Source organism: Balaenoptera ricei, chromosome 10, assembly GCF_028023285.1.
Source record: "Balaenoptera ricei isolate mBalRic1 chromosome 10, mBalRic1.hap2, whole genome shotgun sequence".
In the NCBI taxonomy this organism is placed as follows: Eukaryota; Metazoa; Chordata; class Mammalia; order Artiodactyla; family Balaenopteridae; genus Balaenoptera; species Balaenoptera ricei.
In genome coordinates, this window is record NC_082648.1 from 6,333,540 (window position 1) to 6,353,649 (window position 20,110).

Consider the following 20,110-nt stretch of genomic DNA (forward strand, 5'->3'; position numbering starts at 1 on the left):
TGTAATCATGACAGATGGTGTTCTGGAGTCACAGTGGGGATGCTGTAAAGTTACGAGGATTCAGTGGGATACATTTTTAATTTTAAAAGATGCCTGACCTACAGTAAGCATTCGACACATGCTAGCTATTACTATTTCCTTTACCGTTTCCACTCTTTTCTCTAGATCCTCCAAAAAAATGAGTGGTTGCGCTACCCAGGTGATCTCTGCTGTTCAACTTCTGTTATTGATTGTCTCCGTCCTCTCTCCTCATCCCACCAGGCTTTTTTCCTCCTCCCCCTCTCTTTCGATCACAGCTTTCCTCTCGCCTCAGGCACCCCGTGCAGCCAGATGTCCAGATCTCAAGCAGCTTAGAACTGCCGGGACCGGCCTGAGACCTGGAGTTGCCTCCGCTTTTAGCGTCTAGCACTCTTCCAACAATAAAGTTTTATTGAAAAAAGCCGAAAAAAAGGCGCCCGTCCTTCTTTCTGCAACAGCCAATCAGAGAGCAGAATGTCTGCTTCGCTCACGGGAGCTTCAGCAGTCAGAGGCAAGGGCGGGGCATGTCGCGTCCGAAGCCCGCCCCGTAAGAGCGGAAGTACGGCCGGAAGCCAGCCATAGAGTTTAGGGGCCAGAGCGGCCCTGCAGGGAGTTGGCAGGAAAGGCTGGGAACAGCTGCCGGAGGTGACGGATCGGTGGCCCCGCCCGGTGCGCTGGAAGACGAAGCTTCCAGGTAGCTGTCCGCAGAGTCTGACCCAGAGTACGACGGGGCAGCCGGCGGGAGCCCACGGTCCCTGGGCGGCCTCTTTAAGGGAGGGGGCGGAGCCACGTGGAAGGATCCCGAGGGTGAGGTCACGTGGTTCGGGGCACATGCGGGGCACAGTGGCGATTTGAGGGAGCGTCGTCGTTGGGGTGGACACTATGTGACATCCCTCCCCCCACTAAGACCTGTGCCTTGGGGTTCAATGGGGTGCACTGGTGGGACTTGGAGATAGGCCCAGGGATGGGGGAGGTGGGCGTGGCAACCCTGTGTCAGCCAGGCTGCCATCGAAGTGGCCGAATTTAGGATTCCTAGATCCAAGTGTTAGACTGCTCCATCTCTGATTCCTCGTTGCAAAAGTGGCTCAGTGCCTCTGCAATAGAGGTCCTAGGCCTTGTGCTTTCCATCCTCCCCAGTTCAGGAACCTCCAGCTTCACATCCTTTTTCCTTGCAGCTCCAGACTTCCTGAGCCCAGGTACCCCCAGCTCAGTGCAGCCATGAGTGCCGAGGTGAAGGTGACAGGGCAGAACCAGGAGCAATTTCTGCTCCTGGCCAAGTCGGCCAAGGGGGCAGCGCTGGCCACTCTCATCCACCAGGTGCTGGAGGCCCCTGGTGTCTACGTGTTTGGGGAACTGCTGGATATGCCTAATGTTAGAGAGGTGGGTTCTTGGCCTGGATAGCACCCAGGGAGGCTTGGGGCTAAAGTTTGACTTTGAGAACGGGTGGGCAGGGCTCATTCTGCAACCCCATAACCATTCAGTTGAACAAGAATATGGTGACTATTAACTGGCAGCATGCAGAAGTAAGTAGGCAAGTAAACCTCTTAATTCCCCTTTGGAGATGAATGATCTGTAAAACCCAGTATTTTTCATTTTTAAGCAAAAGAGCCTGTGATTCAGAATAGGAGACCTGATTCTAGCCTGTCTCCATCAGTGTCGTAGCTCTTAATAATCATATTGCCTTGATCAGGTCACTTTTATTTTAGGGCCTAAATTTTCTTTTAAAAATGGACCTGATACTGCCTCTCACTATTGTTGTAGAAATCAGATGAGATTATGGGAAAGTATAAAGTCTGGTACAAGTGGAAGGAATGAATGTGAAATTGGCATGACCTGTTCTCTCCCGTTTGCACCATATGCTAATTCACTTAAGTTTGATAAGGTAGAAGTTATCTTTTTCCCAAAGACACATGGCAAGATGCTAGGAACACAGCAGAGAGAACTGTTCACACAGAAGTGGCAGAGTTAAGAGTTTAAAGTCCAGAGTGAGTAGGTTGCCAAGATGTATGACACCAGCCGAAGCCCTGAGATGCTATGATGGTGGTAGGTGGACAACTATGAGTTAAGTTTTTGAGTGCCAGTGATTGAGTCAATGAATTTAGCCTTTCGGAATCCTTCTGGTCCAAAGAAAACTGGCTGCCTTCTTTCCCTGCTTTCCTCTGCAGTGGAATTAAAGAGAATCAGGGTGAAGAAAAAGAAGTATGTTTTGGGTGCCTGTTTAGCACCCTGCTAGTCATCTGGGAATACCAGAAAAGTACAAGACACAGTGCTACCCTTCTGAAACTTACATTCCAGTTGCAGGGAGGAGATGAATGGATATCCATGTGTAAATCATTTATTTAGCGAGTATTTATCAGCAGAGCCAACTACATGCACAGTTCTGTTAGACCCAAGTGGGATACCAGAGACCACATCTGTAATCTTGTTGAAAAGAAAGATATTCTTAGGTAACAACCTTACGTGGGCTTCAGTTGACTAAGTGGGTGATCAGTGGTAGGAGAGGAGGTCTCGGTGGACTGGCTTGGGTGATGAAAGCTGCCAGGTGAGGCCGATCTGAAGCAGAGGCCACAAATCCCGGTGCCTGCTCAGTTCGCGCAGCCGTGAAGGGAGTGAGGCTGAGGCAGAAGTCTTTGGTGAATTGGGGGGTACAGCAGACCCCCTAAAGGTATTCAAATTCAGAAATGCTAAATATACTCTAAGGACCAGACAACACAGTTTGCAACGTTTGGGGTGTGTGTGTGGTGTGTGTGTGTTAGATACTAAACACTGAAAGTTTTCAACTCTGAATTTAGGGTAGGAATTGGAGGCAGATGGAGCAAGAGGGCATTGTGGGTTGGGGGGATAGTGTAAACAAAGGCCTGGAGGTGGAAATGAGGCCTTCCTGTGGGGAGAGTGATCAGAGATGCAGAGAGTTCCTTTCGGTGAGCTGGGGAGCTAATGTTGGAGGGGAAAGCTGGGGCCAGAAAGTGGAGCTCAAACTGGGTAAGGCTGGGAGGGTGGAGAGAGAGGCCCTTCCTGTCACTTCTTCTCTCCCGTCGTGTTCTCACAGCTGGCTGAGAGTGACTTTGCTTCCACGTTTCGGCTGCTCACGGTGTTTGCTTACGGGACGTATGCTGACTACTTAGGTAACAGGAGGGGCTGGAGGTCTGGAGACTGGAGGTGGGAGAAGGGCAGTTTACCGAGGGACTTAGAAGAAATTCCTGGGATACCTGACTTAGATCCCTTAAGTACACAGGGTCAGGGTCAAGACCTGAATTGGCATGGAAAACCAAAAAAAAAAAAAAAAAAAGGCAAGGGAAGGAGGCTAGGGCTTTCCACAGATGTGAAATCAGGATTTCTTTGTCTTTTTTTTTTCTAGCTGAAGCCCGGAATCTTCCCCCACTCACAGAGGCTCAGAAGAATAAGCTTCGACACCTGTCAGTCGTCACCCTGGCTGCCAAAGTCAAGGTGAGTGACAGTCCCCCCAGTCCTGAGCCACAGAGAACCCTTCTGTATCTCCCTTCTCGAGGGTCCATCTGAAGGGAATGGCACTTGGACAGCCTTTGACCACCGTGTTGCTTCTTCCTGCCTCGCCCCATGCCCCTCCAAGGTCTGTGTCTGAACTCTGTTACCTGCGGCCTTTGGGGCTGAATATTATTCTCCTAGTTTTCTATTTTGTTTTTCTTTTTTTGCTTTTTAAAAAAATTTTATTTATTTATTTATTTATTTATTTTTGGCTGCGTTGGGTCTTCGTTTCTGTGCGAGGGCTTTCTCTAGTTGTGGCAAGCGGGGGTCACTCTTCATCGCGGTGCGCGGGCCTCTCACTATCGCGGCCTCTCTTGCTGCGGAGCACAGGCTCCAGACGCGCAGGCTCAGTAATTGTGGCTCACGGGCCCAGTTGCTCCGCGGCATGTGGGATCTTCCCAGACCAGGGCTCGAACCCGTGTCCCCTGCATTGGCAGGCGGATTCTCAACCACTGCGCCACCAGGGAAGCCCTGTTTTTCTTTTTCAACCAACTTAAGTTCTAATTAAAATACCTTTTATGTTTGGGGTCAGAATAGCAACTAGGAGACCGCTCACTGTCGTGCAGCAGCCCCCTCTTCCCCCCGCTGTAAAGTCCTCTGCAAACAGCTGCGGCATCCAGGGCTGGAATGAAGCGCTCTCTTCCGGCGAGAGGTGCCGGCTTCTGTGTGCTAAAATAAGAAGCACATAACCCAGGGAATTCCCTGGCGGTCCACTGGTTAGGACTTGGCGCTTTCACTGCGGTCGCCCGGGTTCAACAATCCCTGATGGGGGAACTAAGATCCCGCAAGCTGCGCGGCGCGACCAAGAAAAAAGAAAAGAAAGAAAGAAATACATAACCCAGAAGTGTCTTTGTATATCCTGTTGGGTTCTGTTTTTGTTAACTATCCGCCTCCGCCCACCTGCATCTCCCAGTTGTTACTAAGTCCCCGGCATGCTCGTGGTTTTACTTAAACCAGGCTCTCCACTGCAAGATGCTTCTTTGGAGGTAGACGGAGTATAAACGGTAAACAGAGTAGCTCCAGACCTCTCCCACACCACGTCCTCCCGTTACGTCAGGCTCATCTTGACCAGGTCCGTGTTCTGTCCTGAGCTGGGCCAGAGGATGGACACCCAGGCAGATGTCACCCTGGGGTCGGGGAGGGAAGGGAGTAGGGGAGCGTATGTCTTTTATTTAAGATTGTTCTTCTCACGCTGATATTTCTCAGGTGGGAGTACTTTTATTTATTTTACCTTAGAACCAGCCTCTTAGAGGAAACGATTTAGGAGTAAGAGTGGAGGATGGGCCGGGGGGGAAAGGAGGGAAGAAGAAGCTTGGAAGCCCTTCTCTGCTGCGGAACCTCACAGCCCCAGCCCGCCCTCGGGCCCCAGTGTATCCCATACGCAGTGCTGCTGGAGGCCCTGGCCCTGCGGAACGTGCGGCAGCTGGAAGACCTCGTCATCGAGGCCGTGTACGCCGACGTGCTGCGCGGCTCCCTGGACCAGCGCAACCAGCGGCTGGAGGTCGACTACAGCATCGGGCGGGACATCCAGCGCCAGGACCTCAGTGCCATCGCCCGAACCCTGCAGGAGTGGTGAGACCTGTGTCCTGGCGCCATCCCTTCTCTGCTCGCCCCAAGAAAGGGAGGGATGCTTTGGAAGGAGGCGAGTTGGGCTGGGTGCCAGAGGTGGAACCCAAGGGGATGAAGGGGAGTGAGCTGGTTCCTCCAGAGGCTTCTTTTTTTTTTTTAAATTATTTTATTTATTTATTTATTTATTTATGGCTGTGTTGGGTCTTCGTTTCTGTGCGAGGGCTTTCTCTAGTTGTGGCAAGTGGGGGCCACTGTTCATCGCGGTGCACGGGCCTCTCACTATCGCGGCCTCTCTTGTTGCGGAGCACAGGCTCCAGACGCGCAGGCTCAGTGATTGTGGCTCATGGGCCTAGTTGCTCCGCGGCATGTGGGATCTTCCCAGACCAGGGCTCGAACCATGTCCCCTGCATTGGCAGGCAGACTCTCAACCACTGCGCCACCAGGGAAGCCCCTCCAGAGGCTTCTGAGGGAGAAAAAGAGTGGAGGAGGGCCTGGGGGGCAGGAGGCGGAAGGCGCGTCCTCGGTGTAGTAACTGGGGGAGGGAGGGGGGTGCTACTCTCGAGCGCACGCCCTGGGGTGTGGGTCCCTGTCTCACGCTGCACACAGCCCCCTGGTCAGTGACCAGCCCTGTGCACAGGCCACGGGCCTCTCCCGCTTCTGTTTCCTGTGTTCTTGTCTGACTTTAGTTCGTTAAGGCACCTTCTCTTTTTCCTCTTTGGCCTCTCCCACCCTGTTTTGGCTTTAGTTCCTACTCCCGTCTTGCACATCACTCCGGGCACTTCTTTCTCCTCCCTTATCTTACCTGAGTGTCCTGCTGGCTCCTGGGAATATTGTCGCAGGTGGCCTCCAGGTGCCCTGGCAAAGCTTCTAACTCAGACAGGGGTCTGGACGGCAGGGCTGAGGGGTCTCTGCGAGTCTCTGTTTGGTGAGTCTGATCCCAGCCCTCCGCTGCCGACCCTCATTCCCGCAGGTGTGTGGGCTGCGAGGTGGTGCTGTCCGGCATCGAGGAGCAGGTGAGCCGCGCCAACCAGCACAAGGAGCAGCAGCTGGGCCTGAAGCAGCAGATCGAGAGTGAGGTGAGCGGGCGAGACGGGCCGAGCTCCCCCAGCCTGGGCCGGTGGTCCCGGGCAGAGGGGTTTGGACAGTGACGGCCGCAGACAGACCGGGTGGGCAGGGGCTGTCAGGTTCTGGAACCTTCCTTGTTCTCCCCACTCCTGTCATCCTGGTAGGTCGCCAACCTGAAGAAAACCATCAAAGTTACAACAGCTGCCGCCGCTGCGGCCACATCTCAGGACCCCGAGCAGCACGTGACGGAGCTCAGGGAAGCGGCTCCAGGCAGCAACCAGCGCCAGCCCAGCAAGAAAGCCTCGAAGGGCAAGGGGTGAGCAAGGGGTGAGCGGGTGCGGCGGGGGCTGCCGGTGTCTGGGGTGCCCCGCTGCTGCTTCCTCGTCCCTTCGGTCGCTCGCGTGGGGGTCGGGAACAGGGGGAGCTTGCGGCGCTGTGCGGGTTCCCTGCAGCCTCTCTCTCTCTCTTCCCCTCGCCAGGCTCCGAGGGAGCGCCAAGATTTGGTCCAAGTCGAACTGAAGGGACTGTTGTTTCTTCCGGGATGTGGGGTCCTAGCTGCCCGCCTGCCCCTTAGGAGTCCTCAGAGAGCCTTCCTGTGCCCCTGGCCAGCTGATAACCTGGGTTCATGACCCGTCACCTCCCTTCTTCTCTCCCACACCCCCAAGCATAGATCACACCGTCTTTGGGGGGGGGAGGCAAGTACAAGTCATGTTTTTGTTGGTACTTTTTGTTTCATGTAACTTTCTTGTGTGTCCCATTGTCCCCTCTTCCTCCCTGCCATGCTCCCTCCCCTATTTCTTTAGGAGTCAGCATCTGTCCCTGTTTATTATACGTCACTGAGTGGGTGGGGCTGCCGTGTCTCCAGCATAACCCACACGTGATCCCTTCCCCCTCCTCCGCCCCAGCCCTGCATGTCCCGCCTCCCGCCCACCAGCCTGTTTGGGCAGCATCTGAAGAGCCACAGGGCTCCCACCTTTATTCCCACCCTGAGAGTTCTGGGAGCCATTCTAGGCGTCACTGGACACTCACATCCTAGAATCCTGTCACTCTGCAGTTCCCTGTCCTCTCTCCTCCCCGTGGGTCCTGGGAGGGCTGCTGCTTCAGTGACCCCAGAGCCTCAGGGCAGCTGTTTCTTGAGCTGCTGCGAGATGGTTCTTTCTTGGCCCTGGCTGTCTTAGAAAGCCTGATGGCAATCCTGGAAGGATTTATACTTCCTTCTGTGAGTTTTGTGGGGAAGGGAAGGGGATATAGATTGTATAAAAAAGAGTATATATACGTATATCTATATATAACATGACACAGAAATAAATCTATGAGAAGTCTATCTACAAACACGCCCTGAACTGGGTATCTTCTGTCTTTGGTGTTTGTGGATGGGAAGAAGGCTCATTCCCAGTCCACTCTAAAGCAGAGTGCTGGAAAAACAAAAGAACCAGGTACTGGAGACCTAGATCGTGGGCCGTTTGACTTTGGCCAAATGGCTCAGTATCTCGGCATTCTTTAAGAAGCAGTGGATGCTTACCGAGCACCAGCACGTGGTAGGCTCTGGAGGTCCAAAGTAATGGGCACTGTCCCTGCTCTCAAGGAGCTTGAGTTCAGCCTGTTCCCTTCCACCTTATAGAATTGTAGGCGGAAGAGTTGATAGTAAGCTTCAGTGTTTGCCTCAGTACCACACAGGACCCTCAGACCTCAGTAAGAAGCAGCAGTCGGGCTCCTGTCCCCGTCCGAGGCAGAGCGTCCGAGCAGCATGCTGGGAGGACTGGTCTCCTTGGCTCAGGGCACTGCTGCGCACGCCCTAGAATTGGGAGGCTCTAGTGTAAGGGACAGCTGGCCCCCCACGTGCATGAGAGGCGATTGCCTCCTGAGGGTCCCAGTGTTGACCGAGCTGCTCTCCTGAGCTTGTGCCGTCCTCTAGGTGGAGATGTAGGACAGACTACTCTTTACTGGTCCTAAAGGTGTCAGTTGTAGAATTGGAAGTGGGGGTAGATCCCGAGTTTTCTGTTAAAAGCGGGCCGAGTGAGCCTGTTATCTTGCGGGGCAGTGGAGCCTTAATGGGAACAGTCCAGTGAGCCCTGTCTCAGGAATTGACACTGTTGGCCTCTCGCTTTAGCTTTGGCCTAGACTAGCCTGTAGAGCCTGTTGCATCTTGAGTCTAAGTCTCTGAAATAAACCCCTTCTTCCTCCCACACCGTCCACTGTGCAGAAGTCACTAACTCCTGGTGCTTCGAGCCTGTGCCCCTTTTCTCTGCCCAGGACCCATTTTTCTCTTGAACTTTAGTATCTCATTTTCCTGTAAGCTGCTTCCAGCCATGACTCCACAACTGCCCTGATCTCTCTAGTGCCAGCCTTCAGTGGGTGTCTCTACAGTCTGGTGTGGGCTGGGCTGGGACTGCCTGGCCCTCCACCCAAAGAGGGATGAGGGTCCGTTCACAGCCCCAAGGACATGAAAATGCAATTTGTCTTTGATTTACAAAGACAGGGCTCTTGGCTCCGAAGGCTTGGAGATGGGGGAGTGGATTATTTGTGGGCTGTTTTTGACCATGGAATTTGGTACAGGATTCAGGGATTCTGTGCATAACCAAGCCTAGGGCACCAGGAAGATTCTCCCAACCAAAAGTCTTATCACCACTTGCACATTCCCACATGCTGATCCCTACTGTACAGCAATCTCAGAGGAGCTTAGGGCTGGACCACTATGGTAGGGAGGAAGAGGAAGAGAACTTGCCTTCCTGTGAATTCAGAGTTCATGCACATGAAACAGGTGACACTTAGAAGGTGAAGACAAAGTCTCTATAGCTAAAAACCACAACTGGACTGGGGCGCACCTTTATGCACAAGAAGAGCAAAAGCAATGTCTATAGTCAATGTTTCATGGGATCCTGTTAAAGAGAGGTTAGAAATTCTCTGCTTAGGTTCAACTTCCAACATGGGTGGAGAGAAAGGAGTTCAGCGGAGCAAGTCTAGGCAGTGTATGAGTTCTCTTGCTGTGTAACAAATTACCCTGAAACTTAGTGGCTTAAAACAACACACATTTATTATCTCAGTTTCTATGGTCCAGGAATCGGCACAACTAAGTTGAGTTGTCTGCTGAGTTTTCAGGGTCCCTCCCAAGGCTACAGCACAGTGTTAGCGAGGGCGTCTCATCTCAAGGTTCCAGCAGGAAGGACTTACTTCCGGGCACACCCAGTGACTGTCAACAGGATTCATCACCTCTAGGTGGTCAGACTGAGGACTTCATTCACTGGCTGATTGTAGGTCAGAGGCAGCCCCGTTCATCAGAGTAAGAGCCAGAGAGAACATATCAGCAAGGTGAAATCCCAGTCTTTTGTAACCTAATCACGGAAGAAACATCCCATCAATTTTACTAGTCACCAGGTTCAGCCTAGTGACTCTCAGAAGGCAGGGATCACTGGAAGGCATGTCAGAAGCTTCCTACCTCAGGCAGTGTTTCTTTGGTCCACCGGCATCAGAATCATCAGGGGAGCTTTTGAAAATGCATATTCCTGGACCCCAGTTTCCTATCGAATTAGAATCTCTGGGATTGGACTGGAAATGGGACTTCACTACCCTCATTGACTCAGCTCTGAGCTGTGATGTCCTATTTATATAAGCAGACTTGCCCAGATTAGTGCCACCTTAGATCAGCTGTAAAGGCTTCTACTGCAGGGCCTTGGAGGATGGGTGAGGAGGCCCTGGGTCACCATCTGGAAGAGAATGATGAGCAAAGGTGAAACTTTGAGTACAGGGCGCGAGAGAGGACTTGTCCTGTCTTCTGAGGTTCTTAAGTATATTGTTACATAATTAAAAGTGTGATAAGTACTAAGAAGTATAGGGTGACATGAAAGCGCTTACCAGGGGATCTACTTGCCTGGGGTCAGGAAAGCCTCCTCCGAGGATGTGACCTTTAAATTGAAATTAGAAACCCAAGTAGCAGTTAACCTGATAAAGGGGAGGGAGGATGAGCATTCTGAGTGGGAAGAAAAGTGGGATGAAGGCCTAGAGGCAGAAAGGTTCCATCCTGTGGACTCCTGCAGCTCCCTTGATATGAAATGTGTAACGTGGGGCATGCGTGGGGAATCCAATCCTATACTTTTACTTATTGTTCATCTGTCCAATCAATTGGTAAATATATCTTGACTGAAAAATCTGAAATAATACAAACCATAATGCATATATTATACTTCTGGGCATTGCGATTTTGGGTGATTTTTGTCTTTTTGCCTGTCTCTATTTTCCAGTATTTCTATGATAATTTCTAATAATAAATAATATTATTTATTACTAATAATATTTATTAAGTGCTTACTGTGATCAAGCACTGTTCTGAGTGCTTTATGTATATAAACTCATTTAATACACACAACAACATTCTGAGATTAATATCACCATTATCCCCTTCTAAAGATGACAGAAGTGGTACAGAGAGGTTATGTAACCTGCCTAGGGTCACACAGATCATAAGTGGAGGAGGCACACAGCACCCTGTCTCTCTCACGCTACTGGGCAGAATGCACGGAGCAGTTATCCGAGCTCTATGGTAAATAGTAAAGTAGGGAACTCCCTGGCGGTCCAGTGGTTGGGACTTCATGCTTTCACTGCCGAGGGCCCGGGTTCAATCCCTGGTCGGGGAACTGGGGTCCTGCAAGCCACTCGAATTCAAAGTTCCACTAAACCGGTGGTGAGTTCACCATTTCCCCCCGTCCAGTGTTGCCCAGATTGGACTCAAAGACAGCCCAAAACCTAGACGTGTACACGAGGTGTGAACTGAAAGAGCTCCCTTTGGAGTCTTCTATTGCACATCTAGGGAGCAGAAAGGGACTCTTAAGGGTCAGAGAGTGGGGAAATCCCCTGTTTTTCTTTTTCCCTTCTCCCACCTCCAGCCCCAGCGAATACCGTGGCGGCGGCAGCACAATGACAGCAACAGTGGCCTGGCAGGCACTTAACTCTAGGGAGGAGAACCCTTCTCTCTGACCACAGGAGCTCTGGTCCTAAAAATGTGAGGCAAATCCCCTCTGCTTTTTTCTTTCTCTGTTCTCTTGATGCTTGGCCCAGACACACAGTGAGAAATGCCCAGCAGAGTAGAGAAACTAAAGGCCCGACTTTGGGCCAGAAGATTGGGAAGGGAAGCCCCAGAGAACCAGAAAGTGTCAGGATGTTGCAGAAAGGAGGGAAATCAAGAGAACAGCCGGGCTTCCCTGGTGGCGCAGTGGCTAAGAATCGGCCTGCCAATGCAGGGGACACGGGTTCGAGCCCTGGTCCAGGAGGATCCCACATGCAGTGGAGTAACTAAGCCCGTGGGCCACAACTACTGAAGCCTGCACGCCTAGAGCCCATGCTCTGCAACAAGAGAAACCACCGCAATGAAAAGCACCGCAAAGAAGAGTAGCTCCCACTCGCCGCAACTAGAGAAAGCCCGCACGCAGCAACGAAGACCCAACGCAGCCAAAAATAAATAAATAAATAAATAAATAATTTAAAAAAAAAAAAGAGAGAACAGCCCCATTGAGCTCTGTGTGAATTCCTGGGCTCACCTGCAGAGTGAGCATGAATCTCACCTAAACAGCTTAACTGAATGGGGTTTTCAGTCTCTTAGGTGTAATACGTGTGACAACCACAACACAAGGGAACGAAAGTAAAGGGACCTGGGTGATGGTCAAGTTTCTACACTTAAAAGGAATTGGTGAGATACAAGTTCTCAGGGAACTGTGAACATATGTATTTTATAATCCCTAGAGCAGGGGTTAGTACACCATAGTCCACAGGCCAAATCCAGCCCACTACCTGTTTTTGTAAATAAAATTTTATTGGAACATAGTTATACTTCATTCATTTACATATCATCTGTGGCTGCTTCCACACTATGGTGTTAGAATTGTGTGTTGTAACAGATATTGTGTGGCCTGCAGAGCCCAAACATATTTACACTCTGGCCTTTTACAGAAAAAGCTTGCCAGTCCTGCCCTAGAGCAACCACTTAAAAATTAGTGAAAAAATCACTAGATACAGTGGAATACTAAATAGTATCCAAATAAACCAAAAGAAGGCTGGAATGCAGACATAGTGGAATTATAAACAGAGGACCAGGGACTTCCCTGGTGCCGCAGTGGTTAAGAATCAGGCTGCCAATGCAGGGGACAGGGGTTTGAGCCCTGGTCTGGGATGATCCCATATGCCATGGAGCAACTAAGCCCATGCGCCACAACTACTGAGCCTGCGCTCTAGAGCCCTCGAGCCACAGCTACTGAAGCCCGAGCGCCTAGAGCCCGTGCTCCGCAACAAGAGAAGCCACCGCAGGGAGAAGCCCTCACCCCGCAATGAAGAGTAGCCGCCATTCGCCACAATTAGAGAAAGGCTGCGCGCAGCAACAAAGACCCAATGCAGCCAAAAATAAAAAAATAAATAAATTAAAAAAAAATAAACATAAACAGGACCAAACAGATACATATAAATTGATAGAAATAAATCCAAATATAATAATTATACTAAATATAAGTAGCCTAACTACACCAATTAAAAGACAGAAATTATCAAAATGGATTAAAAAAACCAAGGTACAACTATATGTTGCCATCAAAAAAGCCATTTTTAAGTATGACACGGGTGGGTTAAAAGTAAAAGGATGGGAAAAGATGTACCATGCAAATACTAATCAAAAGAAACCTGAAGCGGCTATAGTAATATCAGACAAATTAACTTCAGAGCAAAGAAAATTACCAGGGATAAAGAAGAACATTGAAAAACAATGATAAAAACTTTGGTTTTCCAAGAAGACATAATTCTAAATGTCTCTGTATCTAACTACAGAGCTTCAAAATACATGAAGCAAAATCTGATAGTTATCAAGGAGAAAATGAACAAATCCACAATTATAGTAAAAGAGAAATGTCAAAACTGCTCTCCCAGTAATCAGTAGAACAAGTAAACAGAAAATAAGTGAATATATGGAAGTATATAGAACTGAATGATGCCATCAACCAACAGGAACTAACTGAAATTTATAGGACACTCCCCCAACACAGCAGAAAACACTTTTTTTCCCCCAAGTGCACTTGGAACATTTATTATACCAAGATAGACTACATCTTGGGTCATAAAACAAACCTTGGCAAATTTAAAAGACTTAAGGTCATACAAAGTATATTTTCTGACCATAGTATAATTAAAACTAGATATCAATAACAGAAGGATAACAGGGAAATTGCCAAACACTTGGAAACTAAACAACACACTTCTAAACCCAGAGATCAAAGATGTGGTCTCAAGAGAAATTAGAAAATATTGTGAACTTAACAAAAAGGAAAATACAAAATATCAAAATATGAGATGCATCTAAAGCAGTGATTATAGGACAAATTATAGTATCAAATTCTTGTATTAGTAAAGAAGGTCTGAAGTCAACAATCTGCACTTCTACCTTGAGAAGGTACATAAAGAAGAGCAAAAATAAGCAGAAAGCAAGTAGAAGGAAAACACAAGAGCAGAATGTAATGAATATGAAAACCAAAAAAGAAAAAAATTGGGACTTCCCTGGTGGTCCAGTGGTTAAGAATCCGCCTTCCAATGCAGGGGACACGGGTTTGATCCCTGGTCGGGAAACTAAGATCCCACACGCCGCAGGGCAAGTAAGCCCGCGCACCGCAACTACTGAGCCCACATGCCACAACTAGAGAGAAGCCCACATGCCGCAACGAAGAGCCCTCACGCACCAACTAAGACCTGATGTAGCCAAATAAATAAATAAATATTTTTTAAAAAATCAATGAAACAAAAAATTGATTCTTTGAAATGATCAATAAAATTGATAAACCTCTAGCCATAGTGACCAAAAAGAAAGAGAGAGAGAGAGAAAGAAAGAAAAGAGAGAAGATACAAATAACCAATATCAGGAATAAAAGGAGATATCACTGCACACCCCACAGACATTAAAATGTTAGTAAGGGAATACTACAAATAATTCTACACACAAATTCAACAACTTAGATGAAATGGACCAAATCAAAGTTACAAGCTACCAGAACACAACCAAGAAGAGAGATGTAAATATAAATGTACAACTATAAAACTTTCAGAAGATAGCAGAAGAAAATCTTAGTTACCAGGAGTTAGGCAAAATGTTCTTAGATATGACACCAAAAATATGATTCGTAAGAGAAAAAGGTGGTAAGTTGGACTTCATCAAAATTCAGAACTTTTGCTTTGAAAAAGACCACACCAAGAGGAGGAAAAGATAAACTACAGAATGGGAGAAAATATTTGCATATCCCTATCTAGCAAAAGACTTCTAACCGGAATATACAAAGAACTCTTAAAACTCAACCATAAGAAAATAACCCAATTTTGAAAAAAATGACTGAAGGACTTAGACACTTCATCAAAGAGGCTATAATGATGACAAATAAGCACATGAAAGGATGTTCAACATCATTAATCATCAGGGAAATACAAATTAAAACCATGGTGAGATGTCTATAAATATCTCACTGTGAATAAAAGAATACCCACACACCTAATATAAAAACTGACAATACCAACTGCTCGCAAGGATATAAAGCAACTGGAACTCTCTTACTTTGCTGGTGGGAATGCAAAATGATGCAGCCACTCTGGGAAACAGTTTGGCATTTTCTCACAAAGTTAAATATGTACTTACCCACGTGACCTAGCAATCCCAAGCCATTTCACTCCTAAAGAAATTAAAACATGTTCACACACGTGTACATGATTGTTTATGGCACTCCTGTTCATAATTGCCAAAAACTGGAAACAACTGGAATGTTCTTTGACAGGTAAACTATAAACACACAGTAAAATAGTACTCATCAATAGAAAGGAGTGAACTATTAATACACACAACAACGTGAGTGCATCTAAAAGGCATTATGCTGAGTGTAAGAGCCACTCTCAAAAGGTTACATACCACCGGCAATACCTTTATTGCTGGTTTGGTTCCAGAGCAAGTCACATTAATTTTTTGTTTTCCCAGTGCATACAAAAGTAATGTTTACACTACACTCTAGTCTATTATATGTGCACTGGCATTATGTCTAAAATAATGTACATACCTTAATTTAAAAATACTTCAGTGCTGGGGACTACCCTGGTGGTCCAGGGGTTAAGAATCTGCCTGCCAATGCAGGGGACAGGGGTTCGATTCCTGCTCTGGGAAGATCCCACATGCTTCGGAGCAACAAAGCCCGTGCACCACAAGTACTGAGCCCGCACTCTAGAGCCTGCGAGCCGCAACTACTGAGGCCGCGTGCTGCAACTACTGAAGCCCGCACGCCTAGAGCCCGTGCTCCGCAACGAAGAGTAGCCTCAGCTCGTCGCAACTAGAGAAAAGCCTGCGCGCAGCAACGAAGACCCAGCACAGCCATAAATAAATAAATAGATAAGTAAGTAAAACAATTAAATCTTAAGAAAAAAATACTTCATTGCTAAAAAATGCTAACCATCATCTGAGCCTTCAGCAACTCATAATATTTTTGCAATAGTAACATCAAAGATCACTGATCACCATCACAAATATAATAATAATGAGGAAGTTTGAAATATTGCCAAAATTACCAAAATGTGACACAGAGACATGAAATGAGCAAATTCTGTTGGAAAAATGGTACCGACAGACTTGCTCGATGCTGGGTTTCCACAGATGTTCAATTTGTAAAATACGTAGTATCTGTGAAGTACAATAAAGCAAAGCACAATAAAACAAGGTATGCCTGTATATGATTTCATTATGTGACATTCTGGAAATGGCCCAACTATAGCAATGGTGAACAAATCAGTGGTTGCCAAGGGTTAGGACTGGAGGGAGGGGTGGCCGCAAAGGAGCAGCAGGAGGGGGTTTGGGGGTGATGGAACTGTTGTGATCCTGACTGTGGTGACACTTACACACAGCTGCACGTGTTCAAACTCAAAGACACACACACAGAAATTTTATTGTATGTTAAAAAAATATTGAAGAAAACGGACGCACTGGGCTACTGGCATCCATCGTTTTAAACACTATGCTATTACTTGGGTAAATGTTAATATAAATTTGAAATTTTAAAAAATCATCAAGTGGGGGGACTTCCCTGGTGGTCCACTGGGCAGAACTCCACGCTCCCAATGCAGGGGGCCCAGGTTCAGTCCCTGGTCAGGGAACTAGATCCTGCATGCCGCAACTAAGACCCAGTGCAGCCAAAATAAACAAACAAATAAATATTTTTAAAAAAATCATCAAAGGGGACTTCCCTGGAGGTCCAGTGGATAAGACTCCGCACTTCCAATGCAGGGGGCAGAGGTTGGATCCCTGGTCAGGGAACTAAGATCCTGCATGCCACAAGGCCAAAAAAAAAAAAAAAAAAAAAAAACATCCAGGAACTTTCTATTTAAAGGACCCCCATGGTGAATCATGCTATACAGCATATTAGTATCATTTGTGTCAGTCTGGACTTTGAGTCCTGGCTCTTGAGTGCTGCTAGGTAGCTGTATGATATTCAACAAGTCACCTGTCACTTAGCAATAAAATAGGAGCAGGTTTGGATGGCATCTGTAATCGTTGCTAAGCTGCACTGGAATTCTCTCCAACCTCGAGATTCTGCTTTAGTGGGTCTGGGGTGGTAATTCTGATCTGCTGCCACTTTGGGGAACGTCCAGAGAAGGCGATCTCAGAGGTCTATTTCAACTCTAACATTGTTATTTATATCGTATACTGGGTTTGCTTGAATTAAGTTCTATCTGTATTGAGAATCAGCTTCTGTCCTTCTGTGCCACATTCCCTGTGAATTGGGAATTCCCCCCACCCCGAATCTAGGATATCTTTAACTAAGTTCACCAGTGGTTTTCTTTTGGGGGGGGGGATGGCGCACTGTGGGGCATGCGGGATCTTAGTTCCCTGACCAGGGATCGAACCTGTGCCCCCCGTGTGGAAGTGCTGTCTTAACCACTGGACCGCCAGGGAAGTCCCTCACCAGTGGTTTTCTAAGAATCTAGCTTTGTTTACTTTCATCAGACCATTTCCCACCTCAGTGTCACCTTGACCTTTCCCAGGGTATTTCTGCTCCTTCTTTTAGAGACTCAATCCCACCTCTGCGGCCCTTTCTCATGCCCGCTTCTCTCCCATCTTCCAGCTTCATGTGTCCAAATGTCCTGGCCGCAGACCCTCAGACAATTAGCTGGTCTCCCGGTTGGAGGACACTAACATCTTGGGGATAATTGTTCAGAACCTGCAAGTCATCCAGGTGGCAGGTGACAGAGGAGATGAAGAGGATGGGATGGATGCTGGGAGAAACTAGGGCAGCACCCCATTCCCATCTTCAAGATAAGTCTTCAGGGAAGAAGAATCACAAAAGGCAGAGAAAGCTCAAGCAACCCTGACTGCTGACCCAGCTCATCTCAGGGATGGTCCAGAGCGGGGCGGGGGCATGTGGGGGGGGAGGGGGGCGGAGCCCAGAAGGGGAAGGACTCCCTGCTTCTCCCTGTCCCCCTGGAGAGACTGCTTAAGGCCAGACACTGAGGCTGGGAAGGCTCAGAGCCCGTCAGCACTCCGCACAGAGGAGCTTCAGGCCCATCTTCTTACCACAGCTCTGCCAGCCTCTGCATCCCTGGCCCCTCAGGTACCCTTCCCTTAAGCCACGCCAGCTCCCTGCCCCCCGCAGGCTCTCCCTGGGGATGGAGGCTAGTTGGGAGGCTCCTTCAGGGAGCAGCTACACCAGGTCTCTCCCTGTGCCCCGTCTCCGCGCTCGTTTCTTACCTCTTGGTGCCTCCTGTGCCCAACCGTCCCGTCTTCATCTCTCCCTCCTAGTGCCGTCTCATCTGGCTCCTGCTTCTCCTGTCTGAAGAACCCACTGATGTCTAAGAGGGAGAGAGGTTAAGGGTAACTTTTTCTTACCCCGACCCACTGCAGTGGCCTGGGAGAAGGAATCCTTGACCCTTGCTGCTCCCTCAGCGTGGGAATGACCCATTCCTAAAACTCAGGGCATCGAGGCAGGACAGGTCTGCGGAGTTAAATGGACTTGGAATATGGGGGCTGGGAGACCGGACCCTGGGTTCTTCTTGTGGATCAGCTCCTGGTTCTCTGGGTAACCTGTTTATAGGACTTGGGCACTGGGCAGAGGAAGGGGGCATTGGGTAAAGGGTGTTACTAGGACTGAGGCCCTGTTACCTTAGGAGGGGAAAACTCCCAAACTGCAAGCAGGACTGGGTCTGCACAACCCCAAACACTTCCACATGTTGGTCTGTGAAGTATGAAAGGGTGAAAGATAATAGTCGGTAGCTGGGAGAACGGAGGCTGATGCAAAGCCAGTAAGACCATTTCGAGGCTGTGTCTGAAGGTATCTCAGGGGTCCTGAGGATGGAACCGGGAATGAGGGCCACCCTAGAGCACTGAAGGTGCAGGACAGAGGCAGGGTAATGGGGCGAAATCAGACATCCATCCTGTGCACTGTGTCAAATGCTTCCTCTGTACTAACTCACCTAATTCTCATAATTCTGAGGTATGAATCCATGTCCCCACTGCCACCAGAGCCTAGAAAAAGGCCCATTTTACAAAGCAGGAAACCAACGTTGAGAGACTAAGACTCTTCGTCAGGGTCAGAGGTAAGCGGCGGGGCCCGGGCTTGCTTGTAGCAGTCTGTAGTCGTAATTTCACTCCTCTAATTCACAGCCTCCCACCAAGTATCAGCCTCTCCCAACCTGTAATTTTCTGGGGTGGGGGAAATGGTCCAAGTGAGACTGGCCATGTCCCCTGGACACCTGTCAGGCAGAGGACTGGGCGGGAGGGGGGTTGTGGATGGGCACTGTGAATGAGGCGGGGCCATTCCGCACGGCTGACCTGGAAGTAAAGTGTCAGCATTCTTCCTGAGAGTCCTTTCCTGCGTCTGCTCCCCGGCTCTCACCCCACATGGTAGACAGGTCAGGAAAGGGCCAGGGGGCTGGTTCTAGAGCGTCTCACTCAACTTTGCTAACACCCAATGTCCCACCACGTACCCTTGCTGAAAAATACTGTCACAGGCCCAGGGTGGTCCTCACCCAAGAGCAGAGAGGCAGGGGTGAACACTGATTGGTTTCTGTGTCTGAGGCCAGGACCCAAATGGGAAAGCTTGTGAAGCACTTTGTGACTCACCTGGATTGAAACCAGGGCAGCCCCTGTCCTGCTCCAGCCCCTACTCTGAACTGTGCCCAGCAGCGCGGGCACTGGGAATGGAATCCAGGTTGAGAGGTCGGGCTTGAGCTGTCGTGAGAAGGGACCCCCACAGCCGAGGTCCAGGGAAGGGAGGGACCTGCCCAAGGACACATGACTGGGCTGGTGGCAGAGCTGAGCCGAAGAGACTGACGACAGCCCCTCCCACCCCCAGAGGAAGGAACTGTGTGCAATCTGGACAGAGCACAGGTTACACTGGAAGCTGAGGGCTGTGGACCCTTCGAGCTCCATCATCCACAGTTCAGGACCCAGGCGGAGAGGAATCCTCTCTGCCTGTTTGACTTCTGGGATTCCTGGAGTCTTTTAGCCACTGGGTTGGTTCCGTTGACCCTGGTGGTGCATCGTTAGTGGCCTGTTTACTAAGACTCAGTACCTGCCCTGGACAGGACGTCAGTGCCTGGTTGCCAAGCTCACCTTTGTCTCTGCTTGTTGAGCAACTGGACAAATCCTTTTTTTTTTTTTTTAAATTTAAATTTATCTTTAATTCATTGCAGCATAACATGAGTTAGAGCTGCTCTAATACATGAATTCTTCAGTTTGGTCTAAAGGCAAATCAAACAGTCCCTTTTTCAGAAGAGTAGCTTCTGACTTGATCAACATAACATATAACCATCTTTAATATTCAGAGTTGCTAGAGATTGATGCTTACCCCTCAGGCTGCTTTGTGGAGCCAGACTTCTGACCTTATACAGAAGTCAAGATGGTAAGGCATATAACAACAACAACATAAATATATAAATACAAATAAATAGATGGATACACACATTG

At 48.8% G+C, this 20,110-nt stretch overlaps 1 protein-coding gene and 1 long non-coding RNA gene across 7 annotated transcripts; one reads left to right on the plus strand and one right to left on the minus strand.

Moving 5' to 3' along the window:
• Positions 1–603: 603 nt before the first annotated feature.
• On the plus strand, positions 604–7,488 carry COPS7A (COP9 signalosome subunit 7A). 3 transcript variants are annotated; one of them, XM_059935215.1, is made up of 8 exons: positions 604–712; positions 1,194–1,398; positions 3,068–3,143; positions 3,377–3,465; positions 4,868–5,094; positions 6,062–6,167; positions 6,321–6,472; positions 6,636–7,488. In XM_059935215.1, exons 2-8 carry the CDS (start codon positions 1,237–1,239, stop codon positions 6,673–6,675), a joined length of 852 nt encoding a protein of 283 aa, XP_059791198.1. In that variant the 5' UTR covers positions 604–712; positions 1,194–1,236; the 3' UTR covers positions 6,676–7,488. The 3 variants fall into 3 exon arrangements, with proteins under 3 accessions (XP_059791198.1, XP_059791200.1, XP_059791199.1); XM_059935217.1 differs by having other exon boundaries at positions 4,892–5,094; XM_059935216.1 differs by lacking the exon at positions 604–712 and adding an exon at positions 720–825.
• A 1,680-nt stretch (positions 7,489–9,168) lies between these two features.
• LOC132372945 (uncharacterized) lies at positions 9,169–19,757 on the minus strand. 4 transcript variants are annotated; one of them, XR_009505295.1, is made up of 6 exons: positions 18,616–19,757; positions 18,305–18,377; positions 17,894–17,994; positions 10,009–10,058; positions 9,593–9,860; positions 9,169–9,488 (listed from the first exon to the last, which is right to left on the minus strand). It is a non-coding gene; the product is annotated as an uncharacterized LOC132372945 (long non-coding RNA). The 4 variants fall into 4 exon arrangements; XR_009505294.1 differs by having other exon boundaries at positions 17,894–18,377; XR_009505293.1 differs by having other exon boundaries at positions 17,894–19,757.
• Positions 19,758–20,110: the final 353 nt, after the last annotated feature.